Source organism: Phascolarctos cinereus, unplaced genomic scaffold (genome assembly GCF_003287225.1).
Source record: "Phascolarctos cinereus isolate Bilbo 61053 unplaced genomic scaffold, phaCin_HiC Scaffold_9;HRSCAF=440, whole genome shotgun sequence".
In the NCBI taxonomy this organism is placed as follows: domain Eukaryota; kingdom Metazoa; phylum Chordata; class Mammalia; order Diprotodontia; family Phascolarctidae; genus Phascolarctos; species Phascolarctos cinereus.
In genome coordinates, this window is record NW_027556402.1 from 217,933,987 (window position 1) to 217,951,417 (window position 17,431).

General features: G+C 37.5%; 1 protein-coding gene across 1 annotated transcript in view; it reads left to right on the forward strand.

The window, feature by feature from the left end:
* Positions 1-17,431, forward strand: part of ZDHHC13 (zDHHC palmitoyltransferase 13) — a 95,137-nt gene that overhangs the window by 28,013 nt on the left and 49,693 nt on the right. The window contains exons 5-10 of the mRNA XM_021001890.2: positions 1,417-1,561; positions 7,346-7,410; positions 10,601-10,763; positions 11,010-11,135; positions 14,383-14,516; positions 16,356-16,456. Of these exons, the coding sequence (XP_020857549.1) occupies positions 1,417-1,561; positions 7,346-7,410; positions 10,601-10,763; positions 11,010-11,135; positions 14,383-14,516; positions 16,356-16,456 (734 nt within the window). The remainder of the gene's footprint in view (positions 1-1,416; positions 1,562-7,345; positions 7,411-10,600; positions 10,764-11,009; positions 11,136-14,382; positions 14,517-16,355; positions 16,457-17,431) is intronic.

Consider the following 17,431-nt stretch of genomic DNA (forward strand, 5'->3'; position numbering starts at 1 on the left):
GCTATGGAAGGAACAGGACTGTAATTATCCATGAGCCCCAGACTTCTAATAATGTAGCATAATATCACATTAGCCTTTTTGGCTGCCATGCTACAGTCTTGACTCTATTGACCTTGCTGACCATTTAAACTCCCAAGTATTCTTTACATGAACTGTTCTCTAACCTTGCGTTCTTTATCCTGAACTTCCAGTTGATTTTTTGGAAACCACATGTAACTTGGTGTGTTAGATATATCATTGGTATTGGAGTCAGGAAGACCTGAATTCAGATTCTGCCTCAGATACTTATTAACTGTATGAATCTGGGCAAATCATATAAGCTCTCTTATCCTCAGTTTCTTCATCCATAAAATGAGGAAAATAATAGCAGCTACCTCATAGGGTTGCTTTGAAGATCAAATGGGATGTTGTATGTAAAATGCTTTGTTTTGTAAACCTTAAAGCACTATATAAATGTTAACTATTATAATTTCATTTATTAGATCTAGTTAAAATTTTTTTTGGATCCCACTTCTAGCATCCAATGTATTAGATTTTCTTTCTAATTCCATATAATTCACATTTGATCCACATACCATATTTATCTTAGTTATTAATTAAAATATTGGACAGCAAAGGACCAAAAACAAATCCCTGGAGTACTCTGCTAGAGACCTCCTTCATGGTTCATAGGATCATCGATCTGGAGGGACCCAAGACATCATCTAGTCCAGCCTTTTCATTTTGCACTGGAGGAAACTGAGGCCCACAAGGGTTAAATGACTTCTCTAAGGTCACACAGGTAGCAAATAGCAGTACTGGGGTCAGAAGCCAGGTCATCTGACTCCAAATTCGGTGTTCTTTGAACATTGATCACTTCCCAAATCGAGTCAGCTTCAAGCCCACATATCTGTCTGTCCTGTCCACAAGGATAGCACGAGAGATGTTGTCAGATGCCGTGACCAAGAACACATATTGATGGTCTGAATATACTCATAAGGAATGGTTGGTATAGGCAAATTCTGTCTCCATATTTTGGTTTTTGGCTAGGCAATGGGGTTAAGTGACTTGCCCAGGGTCACACAGCTAGTAAGTGTTATGTGTCTGAGGCTGGATTTGAACTCAGGTCCTCCTGAATCCAGGGCCGGTGCTCCATCCACTGCACCACCTAGCTGCCCCTCCATATTTTTTTGTAGTGCTGTTAGATCACCAGTTCATCACCTGCCTATAAACCATCCCACACATATAACATTCATTGCTAACTTAAAGGTGTCCACAGGGATGAAAACAACTTTTCATGTGTATCTAATCTACCAGTTTATCTGTTTGTAAACTAAATCCATCATGGCTCAAATCAAGGTGATTCAAGTTAACATCTGCTTTCATCCTCCTCACTATAAAATTCGACAGTATTTTTTTTTCTGTCTTCCTTTACAGACAAGGACATTTACCTATGGTAATATTGTTACTACAGTGTGGTGCAGATCCCATGCTCATTGATGGGGAAGGATTTAGTGGTATCCATCTGGCAGTATTATTTCAGCATATGCCTGTCATAGCATATCTTATCTCAAAGGGTCAGGTATGTTTTTGAAATGTTTCTTATGTTTCATCTGTTATAAATTGGAAAGATTCTAATTATTAATCCATTTTTTAAATGGGATTTAAGGCTCTATCACAAAAGGCCCAATCTTATGCCTCACTTAGATCTTGAGGTGACCCAGAGTTCTCAAAGCCATGAGAACAATTCAAAACTCTGGCTGGTTATACTAAGCTGGAAAGGCTTTGGAAATATCCCAGTGACAGACTGTGTGTGTTCCCTGAGGACCAGTTTAGCCAAATGTGGAAAGACTCATTACTAGAAGGTCAGTTATTAGGTGATGAACTGTATGGGCATGATGATACATAAAACATAAAAATTCCAAATGCCCCTCATTCTGATTCCATAAAATGGAGGAAAATAGGTACTGAGCATCACATCGTTTTTATATAGGATCTTTGTTTAATGGATAATATATTGAGAGAATACTAAAGAAATAAACCATATCTGCTTTAATATTCTTGCTATAAATGTAATTGGTAGATATAAAGTAGTTATGGCAGATGAAAGGACAGTCCACAGTTTCTCATCAGAAAAGTAAGTAATAAGGTTGTCAGAATTAGTTTTCGTCATATCCCTAGAGGCAATAGGAACCATTTTATGAGCTCTTTGCTCATGCTTCCAAGGAGTATAAACAGCTGGACCACCATGAAATTACTTATACCTGTTTGCAGAAGATAAAGTAGAAAACTTTGATGAAGAATTTGATGAAATCCTCCAAATGAGTCCGATATGTACAATGATTTTTGATGACATTAGAGTGGAGGTGGGCACAGGAGAGAAAAGATGAAGAGCCTGTGGTAAAAATGAAAAAAATCAAAAGGCTTGTTTATATGTTACTTAAAAAGTTTCTTGCCTGTCTAATATGAAGACTTTCTTCAAGAATTGTTGGAAGCTGCTGGCTGTAGTGAGCACTGAACAATATCACAACAATTGAAAAAGGTTTTATCTTAATGGACAGGAAAAAAAACTAGTGACCATTATGAGAGAATTGACTGTTTGTGAGCAGTCAAGTCATTGACAAAGAACAAAAGTTAAAATCAAGACAGAAATTAAAAATAAAGGATGAAAATGAGAAAGTAATAATGCATGCAATTACAACAGCACTAATCTGACCTTTGAAGCAAGTTTTTGACTGTGAAAAATGGGAGGACAAAAGGAGATATAGAAGCCTATGAGATTCCTTAGATGAATTTAAGTGGCATAAAATAGTTGCCACCACAAGAAGACCAAAGACTTTGGTAATCAATCACCTTTTAAAAAAAAATGTGAACTCTTTGCCAAGATCAACGCTGGATTAGCATAAAAGCTCATTTGCTACAATGGAGGAAGATGATAAGATGAGGAACGGTATCAGCCCACGAAATAGAGAAAAGCAACTGAGAGGAGAATAGCCCACCAGGAAGCTTGGTGTGAGACTGTGAAGCCACACTATCCTGAAATTTCTGATCGATGAAACCAAAAGGAGGACGATAGATATGACATGAAGCAGATCACTGAAGACAGTAGGAGCAGCACTTCTGGACTTTACCACTTCAATAGCCAATTGAAAAAGTGGTAATGACATGTGATAAAGTTGGAAAAACGAATGACCTTGACTTTCACATAGAGAAGAAATCTGTGCTGAGTATGGCACAAGTTTTAAAGACATTTGATTTTTAAAATATTTCAAAATTGATAATATTCCAAAAGAAAGGAATGCAATATAGATGATACTATTACTTTGTTTCATTGGTTTCTCTATGGATGGTGAAGTCCTCCAGATGGAATTTTCATGTTTGCAGATGGAATTATGCTGATTTCATCAAGCTCTAGAACATAGTAGAACCTCAGGAGGAGATTTGTAATGAACAGTGGCTATTGCCCTGGCTTGAACATGCATTATTTGAATGTGCATCATATAGAGCTTTTCCATCTATATATATATATATCTCTCTAGGACAGGCAATCCTAATTGGCAACAAGTTTGGCCCAGAGTCGAGTAGGAGGAAGAGAGTATATTAGATTGCTTTTGGTAAACTGCAAAGCTCCTTTACTGACCCCAAGCTTCCCAATCAAGCAAACATCCATATTTTTAATACTGAGATTCTCCCACTGTTGCATTATGATGGTTAAGACGTGGAATATGACTATCTCTGAAGAATTAAAAATAAATATCACACAGAGGGCAACAGAAAGATGCATGGTAGGTGTACAAAAGCGAAAACATATAACTAATGGGGAACTCCAAAGAAGGAGTAGAAGATGTCATCAAGGAATTGTATAATAAAAAGAGAAGATGGTCTGGTCATGTGGCAAGAACAAAAAATGACAGGTAAACAGCCAGAGTACTCCATTGGTACCCTCACAATGTCAAGAGAAAGTAAGGAGGTTCTCTAAGCACATGGGGTGATACTGATGGGATGACTTGGACGAGAGTCATATAGGATGTGGTAGGCATGGAAGGGTTGCAATCTGCATCATGGAAAGGAGCTCAAGAATTGATGAGGACACAGATCCATTGAATATGTCTCAGGCAGCTAGGTGACACAGTGGATAGAGAACCGGCCCTGAAATCAGGAGGATCTGAGTTCAAATCCTTCCTCCGACCAAACACTTGACATTTACTAGCTGTGTGATCCAGGGCAAGTCATTTAACCCTAATTGCCTAGAAAAAAAATCATATGTGTCTCTATAAAAAGTACAGTCTCAGTGATCACTTTGTTATATATCTGCTAGATATCATCATCAAACAAGGCATAAAACCGGGATTTGGTATACACCAAGATAGTCCAAATAGAACAAAGATTTCCTTTCAATGGTGATGTTTTCCAAGTGTTCCTGTTTGCAGAACAAGTATTCTGACTGCATCAGGCCTTCCAGGGCCATCTTAACAAGCTCTACTATTGCTCTAAAGATGCAGGCCTGGTCATTCACACTGGAAAACTGAAGGGTGGGAAAAATACATAATGAACAGGTTACCACAAGCAGTTTAAGGGCAACCCATGTAGTTAATCCATTACTGTCTCCATCATTATTAGATAGATTGATGTAAAATCTTAGACTAGTGCTGCTAAGGAACAGTGAGCTCTTTCCACAGTTAAATAAGACGTCAGGCTAAATCATGTTTGAGAAATTTTACAGCCTTCCCAGAACTGCTTCCTCCTACAAAAGCCTCTCTTTTTTATGATGTCAGTATTTTCTCAATGATACCCTATGGCTGTGAATCATAGAGCACTAAACACAGAAGAAACAAAATTGTGGGTGATCCACAGGGCAATGGACAAGATGCATGATACATGTAAGAAGCCTGTCTTGTACTACCAGTGGTTACTTACATGTGAGAATTAGTGTACGAATGGTCATCAAGAGAAGGTGTGGGATGGTGGATCCATTGTGTAAGGAGTAAAGGATAACCAGTGATGACCAGTGGACAGTCTGTATGCCTCAGTAGTGTCCATGGAATGTTCACACACACACACACACACACACACACACACACACACTCTCCCCAGCATGTTGGGTGGCTACCTTAGAGAGGATTTATCAGGAATCATGAACAAGAAGCTCTCAAGGTGATATACCTTTGATGGATTGTGATCTAAATGATAGAAAAAGTACATGCTTTGATGAGGCAAAGAATCCATTGAAGTATGGAAGTTTTCACTGAACCTTAAAATATCTGCACTTAGCATAGGTATTGAGCACTATATTTCTATCTACTCTATTCATGCAGAAAGTAAATTCCATTTGGCTCTGCAGCATTTAACTAGATGTAAGTCTATGATAGTTTTCCATGTGAACCCAACAATTTCCATTGTATCTTTAAAACATATCTTCAAAGCCCGAGTTTTTCTTTCACGGACATGTAAAAAATGTTAGTACAGCCCATGAATTAACCCATCACCTGTGTAGTAGATAAAAGACCAATTTGAATTCACATTTCTTGCATGTATTCAAAAATAACTCTAAAAACGACTTGCTCAATGAAGCATCCATTTGTAGCTCAATATGATAGTTTAAATTATAGGATACTGGAAGTGGGGGGCGGGGTTTTCCCTGTCAACTGTATCTGCCCAAGATATGCTTTCTGGTGGGAAAACAGTTTACATACCAGTAGACTTAGATTGAAGACATGTTTGCACAAATGCTATCCAAATGATTGCAGTTGGTTTAAACAAGCACTTTCCATCAGTCTGAGCTAATTGAAGTAGAATAATTATAACCTCTTGAGTCATAAATTAGAAAGGAGTAGGAGTAATAAATTCTTCCATATCCTTCGCTTTGGTTGTCTTCATATAAGGTGTCTCAGAAGTCTTGGTGTAATTTTAAACTATTGGAGCTCAAGATTTTGGGGACACTGTATATATCACAGTACTTTAAGGCACACGTAGCCTTTATTAATTCAAGTCAGTATTTGCTGACTCTGTTGTATATGGTTGTATACAGCATAGAATCACAGAACCTCAGATTTGGAAGGAGCCCTCAGAGGCCATCATGCATCTTTGAAGTATTGAAGTTTATTTGAAAAATGCCCTTCCTGAACAGGTATTTCCTCTTTAACTCCCTCCATAAGTGGGCCTTCAGCCTCTGCAAGACCTCAGGTGAGGGAGTACATATTATGGACCCTTTAATAGATTTTAATCCTTTAATAGACCTTTAATAGATTTGGGCACATTACTGATGAAACTACCATTTGTAAAACTGTAGTCCAGAATGGAAAGAGAGTTTTGATGATTGCTGTTTCTAGTTCTTATTTGTTATAAACATTGCTTGCTGATTGCAAAGAATGATGCCATTTTCCTTTTTTTCCAGCTTTCTCCCTATCTCATTTTCACAAGATTGAGTTATACACGGTTTCCTTTTAAAATATTAGTATAAAAACTATTTCCAGCCTATGAAGTATGAAACATAAGATTAATTGAAATGCCTTTTTGAACTGTCTTCACAATCATGTCACTGGGTAGTATGATGCAAAGTATTTATATTGACAGAAGAAAGGGAATTCTAACTACATATTTGCATGTCATATTTGAAAAGTTCCTCCACTAAATCCTCCTCTGATGCCTCATGGTGACATAAAAGGGACCCTGGGTTCTTGAAAACTAGACCAACAGAGTGCGAGCTCTTCCAGTTTGTCAAGCCATAAAGGCTTAGTGTTTAACTGCAGTGCTGGGCTGGCTGTTTGTTATCCAAGGATGTGCCAGGGTCCCTGGGATGACTGTTTCACCTTACAGAGGGGAATGAAGGAATAAATGATGAGTGCAAAAGTGTTTATTATATGCCAACCACTACGCTAGGTGCTAAAGATACAAAAGCAAGGACAATCCCTGTCTTCAAGGAGCATACCTTCTAATAGAGTAAGATAACACATATAAAGGAGTGCTAGCCAGGGAGGGATAGTTTGGCTTGAAAAATTACAGGGCATGTGATTAGAATCATAGGGGAATGAAGTGAAGTGTAGTTGTAACCCAAGCCTAGATGTGTAGTAGGTGATGGAGGCAACCATCAGTCAGTACACTGGAGCCTCAGGATGGGAGTTCCAGGCATTAAAAGATTAAGTCTTCCAGGACTTGGTTTCTGGTACAGGCAGCATGGAGTCTACTGAAGAGATGGCCTAGCTATGAAATTGGCCACTGGGTGATGCCTCAGGAATTTACAGAGATTGTTTGCTAAGGCTTAAAAAAGCTAGGCTCTGTACTGGTTGAGGGGACCCGTGCAACCTTGAAATATTGAGGTATATTTGAAAAGTGATTTTGAACAGCTTCTTTCTTCTTTTTGAAATAGAATATAGACACAACAGACTTAAATGGGCAAACACCACTCATGCTGTCAGCTCACAAAGTACTTGGGTAAGTAATGAACTTTATTGAGTTATTCTCAGTCTAATTCTTGATTCTTTTGCAAGTATGTATTTCATTAGGTCTGTGTAACTTTGAAATCTAAAGATGTCCTCCTAATAAAAGGATGATAGTAGAAGTATGACTAGACCTTCTGATGTAGTTGTATTTTGGAACACCACCGAAATGGTTTCTGAAAACATTAACTTATTATGATGAAAAATCTAATTTAATGATGATTAAAGCATTCAAATAGGTTGTATATTCAGTGGTGCAGACTCATTAACTTGACTTGTGCTTCTTAGTTTAGGGATGTGGGGGTGTTTTGTTTGTGTTTTTAATGGCTGCAGCCTGAAATCTAAATGATGAAATGCGGCTCTGCAAAGGAAAGGTATAAACCCCATAAATATTTTCTTTGAAGCCTCTCTGAATGTATTGTGGATACTGCATTAACGTTAAGTACAATTGATTTGGGAAAAATCCTTTTTTATATACAGTTCCATGAGGCATTTAAAACTTAAACTGTTCTGTATTTGTCACCACAAGTATGTAGGATTGATAACCATGTGATTGCTGGTGTTTTCTTTGTGCAAAAGCTCCATTCCTTACTGTTAGTGTTAGTGTTTTCCAACAGTCTGTCCTTCCATGGATCAACTGTCAGCTGTGACTGATGTTCTAGAAACCAAATTAGAGACGAGAAGCCCAATTTCTCTTGTAATGCTACTCATTTTATTTTTTAAAATGTTATTGATGCCTTTTATTTGAGTTCTCCCTTGTATCAAAGAAAATCAGTTAAGCAAAACTAGAAACCTTGTTCCGACAAGCATAATCCATACCTGTAGTGCCTCACCTGACTCTCAAGAAAGGAATTTCATCATCTGTTCTCCAAGGCCAAGATTTGTTCACCACGTTAATAACATCTACTTTACTTTACTTTTTTTATATTTTTGCTTATTTTTTTACATTACCTTTCATTTCCCAAAATATTCTTCCCCTCCTCTGAGAGGGACATTTCTTGTGAAGAAGAATATAAATGAAAAATAGCCCATATTTTATCCAAGTATAGCATTGTGTATAGTGTTCCATAACCACAGTCTCCAAGCTTTATAAATAAAAGAGGGAAGTAATGCCATCCATTTTAAATACCAAACATTTGTTGTTTTTGTCTTCTCTTTCTTTGTTTTATCAGTTTCCATGAAGCATAGTATCAATGCCATTATTTCCCTAAAAACTAAAAAAAGACTTTGCTATTTCAGTATTAGGCTCTCTGGGACATCCATAGTAGAAAGGGAGCAATTGATGATAATTGTGTAAAAATACTTGGTTTTCTAATCTATAAAATGAGGACGTTGAATTAGATGATTTATGAGGTTTTGTGTTTATTCCATTCAATTCTGGCCCATCATTTTAACATAGATTAAGATTAAGAGCTTCATATGAAGAGCTTCTCTTAATTTGTGTGTTCTGTTGAAAGTAGGTTAAATGTGAGCCATTATCATCAGCTTTAAGGGAAGCCATAGGAATTTCACTTTCATTACCACAAAAATAATTGTTTTTAACATTTAGGGCAGGCTTTGCATTCTGGGAAAACAATGGAGATATGATATTTGCCCTTTAGAGTTATGATAGCATTTAAGCTCTGCCAAGTGACCTTCTACAAAGATGAAATTTGGAATCATATCTTATACAACTCTACTTTGCCACAATCTCTAGAAAAATTCCTTGCCCATAATAAGTATTTCATAAATGTTTCTTGATTTGAGTTGCAAATTTCATTAGGCAAATTCATGAATTTTCACTAATGCACAACTCATCCGTTTTATTCTTTCTTGTATTGTTTGCTCTTATTTGGTATATCTTTTTACCCATTTATCTCCTATCTTTTCTCATTTCTCCAGCTAAACAGTAAACTCCTGGATGGCAGAGACTGTGTCCTATTCACACATTAATTAATTAATCAATCAATTAATTAATTAGTATATTCAATAATTACTATATTTTATTTTAAAATAAAATAAATTGTGTTTCTAAGTAACTATAACTATTAGTATATGTAGAAGCAATGTGGCATAAAAGATACAGGAGGCATCTAGGTAGTGCTATAGTGCAGAGAATGCTGGGCCTGGAGTGGAATCAGGAAGACCTGAATTCAAATACAGCTTCAGACATATACTATGAAAGAGGCCACTCTCTGCCTCATTTCTTTTTCTTTTTCTTTTTCTTTTTTTTTTTTAGCAATTGGGGTGAAGTGACTTGCCCAGGGTCACACAGCTAGTAAGTGGCAAGTGTTTAGTCTGAGGCTGGATTTGAACTCAGGTCATCTTGACTCCAGGGCCGGGGCTTTATCCCCTGCACCACCTAGCTGCCCCTCTGCCTCATTTCTTATTAAGCCTTAATCACTGAATGGATATTGGCTTAGTCAAATTGAGACCTGTTAAAGACCCTAGCTTAAAAAGGCCAAGGTCTCCCACTGCATCCAGGGCCATCTCCACTCATCCTGATCGATCTGGCCACTGGACCCAGATGGCTCCGGAGGAGAGAGTGAGGCTGGTGGCTGCATAGCCCTGCCTCACTTAATTTCAGTTTACATGCATGTCACGGCATCACCTCCCTGATGTCACGGTCCTTTTCAAGAACAAAGGACAAACAACAACAACAGCAGACACTAGCCTTGTGACCCCAGACAAATCACTTAACTTGTCTGCCTCAGTTTCCTCAACTGTAAAATGGGGATAATAAAACCAGGATTGTTGTAAGGATCAAATGAGATGACAATAGTAAAGGGCTGAGCACAGTATCCAGGCACACGGTAGGCACTATCTAAATGCCAGCTATGATGATGATGATGACTGGGTGTAGAGTTAGAAAGACGTAGGTTCAGATCTCACCTCTGACACTATGGCTCTGAACAAGTCACTTAGCATCTCTGTGCCCTAGGCAGCTCCCTAGGACTTTATCTAGGAATAGATCTAGGTTGGTAGAGAGAGTTCCCTCTGCAGATGAAATCCCATCTCCTCTGTATGTGTGTGTATTTATAAACAGATACCATTGGAGTGTATATTCCATACCACCTAGAACAGGATGTTGTAGGTGCCTGATAAATACTTCCCTGTGCATTAGTGGGAAAGATGTAAGTAATTCCCCAGTATAAGTTGTCTTCTGCTAAATATATTGTGGTACTTATCTTTTTTTTAATATGCAGACCAGAACCCACTGGATTTCTTTTAAAGTTTAATCCTTCTATCAATGTGGTAGATAAAGTTCACCAAAACACTCCACTCCACTGGGCAATTGCAGCAGGAAATGTTAGTGCTGTTGACAGACTTTTACAAGCTGGTTCCAGTCTGGATATCAGAAACAGCAAGGTATGAATAAGTATTTATCTCTCATTAATTGTATCTTTGGCTAGAAAAGCGATAAATCAGTAGGCATATATAATGAGACAGACTTTTGTCTCCATTTATCACAGAGTAAATGAGAATAATGGACAAACATTACATGGTTTCTCCTTTTGAAAAAAAAAAGAGTTTATGATTATGATGATTCAGAGAAATGCACAGTATGCAAGATGTTTAAAAATATAACTAGTTTTCCTGTTCTCTTTTTTTCAGGGAGAAACACCACTTGATTTGGCTCAGAAAAACAGACATCGTCTGATTATCCACATGCTAACAGTGGAAGCTAAAATAAGAGCAAACAAAAACTTAAGACTTTGCAGGTGGCTACAGAAATGTGAGGTATTTCAGAGCCCATTTGTTGAACATAGTAATTGAAGTTTAAGGTCATAGAGAAAAATTCCAAGGAGAAATAGTGTCAAGTCATATTTTTCTTGGTAATTATTAGGTGCTTGTGGTTTTCCTTAGGAAAATTACTGAGGACTAGCAATTGACATAAAAAAACTTGAAGATTACCTGACATTCAACTTCTGGTTTTTCTGTGTTCTTATACATTTTTCAATGAACTTCTAAGAGCCCTGAAAAAAACAAGATTTGGCTCATTGATTTAAGAGACACAGTTTCCCATTATCCAGAATGGTTGACAAAGTCTAAATTAGAGCAGTCAAATTCAAATTGTGCTTTCTGTTGAGAAAAGGTAAAGCTATATATCCAGATGCCTCCTTTAAGCTCATATTTCCAAATGAGAGATTTCATCTTCCAGATGTAGCCATCTAATATACATGTAGTAATAGTAATTGACACTTTACATTTTCTAAGTGGTTCATAATCAGCAGACTTGGCATTCTTCTGCATCAGGCTATTAAGAATATTATGGTTGTGATACATTTGGGTGAATTGAGACAAAGGAATAAGTGATATGGCTCATCTTAGGCCTTTGCTCTGTGAATGGGAGATTTAGAATTAGAGTTTAGAAACCTAGATTTCATCATTATTCTCATGTTCAGACTACACTGATTGTGAACTTCAGAGTACCTGGAAAGAACCTTTTTTTTCAACCAGAGCTCACTTGATTTGTATCGTAACATGTATTACAATTGAAAGAGAAGAATCAGGTGAACTGGCCTCCAAGTCAGGAGGCCCAGGGTTTATGTCTCTGACATGTACTGGCTGTGGGACCTGTCAAGTGGTGCCCAAAGAGCTCTTTAAAACTCTTAAAGCAAAGAGCAGGTGTCGATCTACTTTAGAAGAGGGCATTTCTTCTTGAAGTGTTCTTCATACCAATGAAATCACAAGTTTGGGCCAAACAAAAAATTTAGAGTTGGAAAGTGCTTTAAAGAGAGTTTCAATGTAGCTGAGATTCTTCAACCCCCAGGGCCTGACTAGACTGTTGGCCAAGGTGGAACAAAGTGGGTTTCTCCTTTTTGGGGTTATAGAGGTTCCATCTGCCTTATAAATACAAGGTGAATTCTCAAAAGAGATGTGACGCCCAGATTTGGCTCAGCCCTGCTCCAGACACAGCCACAGAATCTACAGAAGGGCCGTCTCTCTGGCCCAGACTGAACTTGGTGGGCCTGGTTGCCCAACAAACATCAAGCAGGATCCTAGGATGATCAGGCCATAGGGGTGATCAATTAAATTTTTATTGGAACATTTTCTTAAGCTGAGCTTAATTTCTTGGAGAATCTGAACTAGAGTGATTTTCCTATCTAACTTTATGTTTTGGGAAATGTGCTTATCTCTATTTATAATTATGTGTGAATTATATGTTTTTATATGCACCCACTCACATATATGTGAGAATATCTATGTATGTATGTATGTATGTATGCATGTATGTATATGCTTGTCTTCCTCATCAGTGTGTATATGGAAAACTATACCTAGGTGAAATGTTAGGTTCACTTGATTTAGATTTACAAGTTTATTACTTGAAGTCATTAGCCTTCAGTTAGACTATATTGCTGCCAGATGAACAAATAGTAGCCCTGTGTGGTCTGAACAACCGGACTTAGATGTAGATGTAGCTAATGGAGAAAGATTAGCATGCTTTTCTAGACAACCCTTTAAAAAATCAGTTTTATATCTGAACATAGCTATATTACTAAATATTTTTAAAAGGTGTTTGTTCTACACAGCAAGTTTCAAAGAAAACAATGCTTAAGTACAATCAAATACCTTGCTAATCCTTAACTGTTGGGAAATTATTCCAACTATAATTTTATACAAAAGCATTGGGTTAAAAAAAAAAAGGTCCCACTGTAACTCATCAGGGGAAGATCCTTGCCACTAGTTCCAGACTACTTTAACATCAGAAGTCTGGTTGCTTTTCAAAGTCATGGCTACAGACCCATCCAAACTGACCCGCTTGTTCTTCCATCTCCTATCACAATGCGTGGGCAGAATCTCTGCCTGGAGCGCAGCCCTCCTCAATTGTACTTTCTAGAACCCTTCTTCTGGGTTCTGCTCATGTGCCATCTTTATGAGAAGCCTTTTTTTTATTTCCTTGTTTAGTGTTTTGTTTTCCTTTCTTCAGATTGCCATGTATGTGCTTTTTTGTTTACAAGTGGTTTACTGCTAGGAGAATGAAGTTCCTTGAGGGCAGGAACTGTTTTTCAGTTTGTTTTTGTGCCTTCAGGACCAAACATAATATCTTGTACTTTTCTTGTTTTTCTGGACCTGTGATTTCACAAAAGTAAGGAACTCCCTGTATGTAGCCCTCTTTCAGTGATGTAGACAGCATCTGTAATTTCTGTCTTGGAAAGTCCCCAGGACACTGTGAAATTGAGTAACCTGCCCACAATCATGTAGCTCATACCTTTCACAGCCAGGGCCAAGCCCATGTCTTCCTAGCTCTCAGTTAACCGTACCATGGGGCCTCTTTTTCTTGCACAAAGTAAGGGCTTAATAAATGCTTACTGGATTGGATTTGAATTATTCTTACCACTGCTGTCCTTAATAACTAGTGCCTGGGTAATTCCCTGGTTTCACATCCCTTGTCCTTATAATTTTTTTCCCTTATTGTATGCAGAACAGAGAGATTAGAGTTACATGGTAGATCTCTGTGTGAAACCCTTGAATGAAAACTAACAGCATGACAGACCCTGGGACTATTTTTTCTGCAAATAAAGGTCTTTTTATTTAGTTATATATTTGGAAAGAATTATGAAACTGCTTTCCTCCATCTTTTGACTTCCTTAAATAGGTCTGCAGTTAATTGTGTTCCTGTTAGCAACCATCACTCTTGTATTATTCTTTCTATTATAGAAAATTATTTGAAAGTTTATAGTTACCCAAAACCAACTTATGCTTGAAGTGTTTTTCTAAAACAGGTAATATTTCTTACAGAAAAAAATACATTTTAAGCAACATCTAAACACAAAACTCAACAGGATTTTGACATAAAGTAACAATGGTTTCACCTTAACTTGTAGGCATTTTTTAGTTTATGATTTAGCAATCAGTCTACAGGAAGTTTCTTGTATCACTGCTGTTCTTAAAGTAATTATTATTGACATGAATCCTATAAGGAGTATAAAAACTGGGGCATGTTTTACCTATAGTATTTTAATTATGCATATTTTAATAGCTTTTCCTGCTGTTGGCACTTTCCACGATTACAATGTGGGCAATAGGATACATAATGGACCTCAATTCAGATTCTTGGCTTTTAAAAGGAAGTCTTCTCGTTGCAGTATTTTTTGTTACATCTTTATTTCCAAGGTATGTTCGCTTTTTCCTGACTTGCTATCATAATGGCTGTTCATTCATTGCTTGGCTGGATACAGACCAGCAGAGCTAGGGTGGGGCTGATTGTCAGAGGACCCAGACAACACTTGTAGTCCTTTGGCAGATAGAAACAACCAATTATACTTAGTTAGCAAGAACGGCCTGCTTCCTCCCTCAGTGACCACTCTCTGCACGAGCCATTTCCCTCCTCACTTTGCTCCTGCCTTCAGTTTGCTTCCCCAGGAGTGTCCTGGAGTCTCCTCCCTCCTGGGGGGCCTTGTGTCCTGATGATTTTCCTCAAGGCTTCCCTTTCCCCCCTCCTTCAACCGAACTTATCCTAAGTAATAATATTTTTATTTTTTATTTTTAATTCAATTTTATTTTATCTTCATATCTGCCTTTTCTCCTTCCCAGATCCATTTCCCTCCTTCCCTCATTGAGAAAGCAAAAACAAATTCCTGCACTAGCCATGTCAAAAAAAAAAAAAAGAAAGAAAGAAAGAAAAAGAGTATCATTCTGCACTCTGAAATTAAGGGATCACTTTGAGAGCATCTGTCGTGCTGCTTGCCTCAGTGTGTGTGTGTGTGTGTGTGTGTGTGTGTGTGTGTGTGTGTGTGTGTGTGTGTGTGTTGCTTGCCCTAGGTCCCAGAGTCAGTAGTTGTGGCTCTACTTCTTGTCTGGGTTTATGTCTTTTCCTAGAAATGTGAATGTTAATAACCCACGTAATTAAATCCTGAGGGCCAGTGGGACGGGTGAGCTTCATGCCATGTTTTTCACTGGGGAACCAAGGCTGGCAAGATTGACTGGCCTGGCATCTGTTGTTTCTCCAGGCAGCAGCCCACTCTTATCATTATTTAAAGGAAATCATCCCGTTGCATTCACCTTTCTCTGCCTTCCTCCCCTTTGCCAAAGCATGGCTGCTTTGTTGTTTTGGAGAAGTCGAAGGTCATGTATGAAAGGCTTACAGCCTTTTCTTTCAACATGTGTGTGACTAATCTGCTTGACAAAAGTGGGTGAGAATCTTCATGTCACTTGGGAAATTCTGAATGTATTAAGTTTATGTCTTCCTGTGGAGGTGACTGAAATACGGAAATGCTTAGGGTCTACTCCGTGTGTGGTCAGGGAAATAAGATAAATACAAATAAAGAATATTTGTTATCTACTAGAATATGTTTTTATATAAAATACTATTTTTACATAGTATTTCTACTCTGGCATTTAAATACTAGAACAATTTTGTAAAAATTTGTCATTGTACATAAAATATGTGAAAGCATTTGGACATTGAGATATACAAGCAATCATAGAATTGGAAAGGACCCTAAAGATCATCAAAGCCAATTTCCTAATTTTACAGATAAAAAAACCTAAGGCTCAGAGAGATGAATTGACTTATGTAAGTCAATGGATTTGGAACAGTGAAAGAGACTCAATGATTTATTGCTTTGTCAGTGAAATAGGAGGACAAACCACTGGTTAGGTACTTTGACAGCAATTTAGAAATATATGATTATACCTAAAACATTCCATATATTTTAGCTTCATAATTCTTTAAAACAAAACAAGTCTAGATGACTTGATAAAAATGTGTGAAAGTTTTAGGTTGTGGGCAAAAAAATATTTTCTCTAAGAATTAAAAAAATACTTCTTTGTGGGAATGGGGGGCAGAAATAGAAGTAACTATTGACAATGCATGGAATTTTCCATTACCATTTTTATCTTTATATCCTCAACACCTAGAACAATGTCTGACATATAGGGGGCACTTACTAAATGTTTGTTGGTTGGTTGATCATGCTCTCTAGAAATAGGTTTTCCTTTTTTCCCCCCCAGGTTCCTGGTGGAGCATAAGAATCTCAAGTATTTGCCAGCCCTTATTTTGCTGAGCTCCATTTTTTGGATATCCCTGACGTGGTTCATGTTATTTTTGCCTGATATCCTTTGTGAGAACTAAATTATGTTTTTTATTTTCATCCAATGCCAGGTTAATTTCTCTGCCCTCAAAAAGAAGTTATCCTTATTCTCAATTGAGTATCAGATGAAATTCAGGGAAGGAAATTGAAATGCACATCTGTTTAAAGCAGGGGTCCTTATCTGGATACTTTGAAAAAAATTTTGATAAATCTATTTCAACAGAATTGGTTTCCTTTGTAATCTCAGGGATTTAATTTTATTCATTTAAAAATATTACTCTGAGAAGGGTTCCAGAGGCATCACCAGGCTGCCAAAGACACCCACAACACAAAAAAAAGATTAAGGATACCTGCTTTAAAGATTCTAATTGAGGGGGTTTCATGCATGAAAAACATGTTTTTACCTTCTGAAAGAAGACTCAGAATGCTGTGGGAACAGAAGGTACCCAGGTTTTTTATTATTTAGAACAGTAGCATGAGATAGTACATTTTAAACTGTTGCACATAAATATGGTTGATTTCTTAAATATGTCCCTGGAGTGGTTTTATCACTTAACTTGGCCAGGAATTTTGTACAACAGGGATTCTTCAATGAATAAATCCTCTGGGAACAAAACACCCATTAACAAAATCGATGTAGTCTTGGAAGAATTTGGGAGACTTTCTTGTCTCTTCATTGTTTTATTAGTGATAAAAGCAGCTAAGAATGAGGAGACAATAAGTCTTTCTTAGATACAGAATTCTTGTGGAGGTGAAAGGCCAGACAGACCTGCCTGAGCACAGATGTCAGTTGTGGAGGGAGAAGGAGAGGAAAGGAAAAAGCATTTAATTACCCTATGTGCCAGGTTCTATTAAGTAATTTACAATTATTATCTCCTTTGATCTTCACAACAACCCTAGATTGTAGGGCGGTGATTAGCTGCTGTGATTGCCATTTTTGCAATTGAGAAACTGAGGCAAACAAGTTAAGTAACCTGCCTAGGATCACATAGCTAG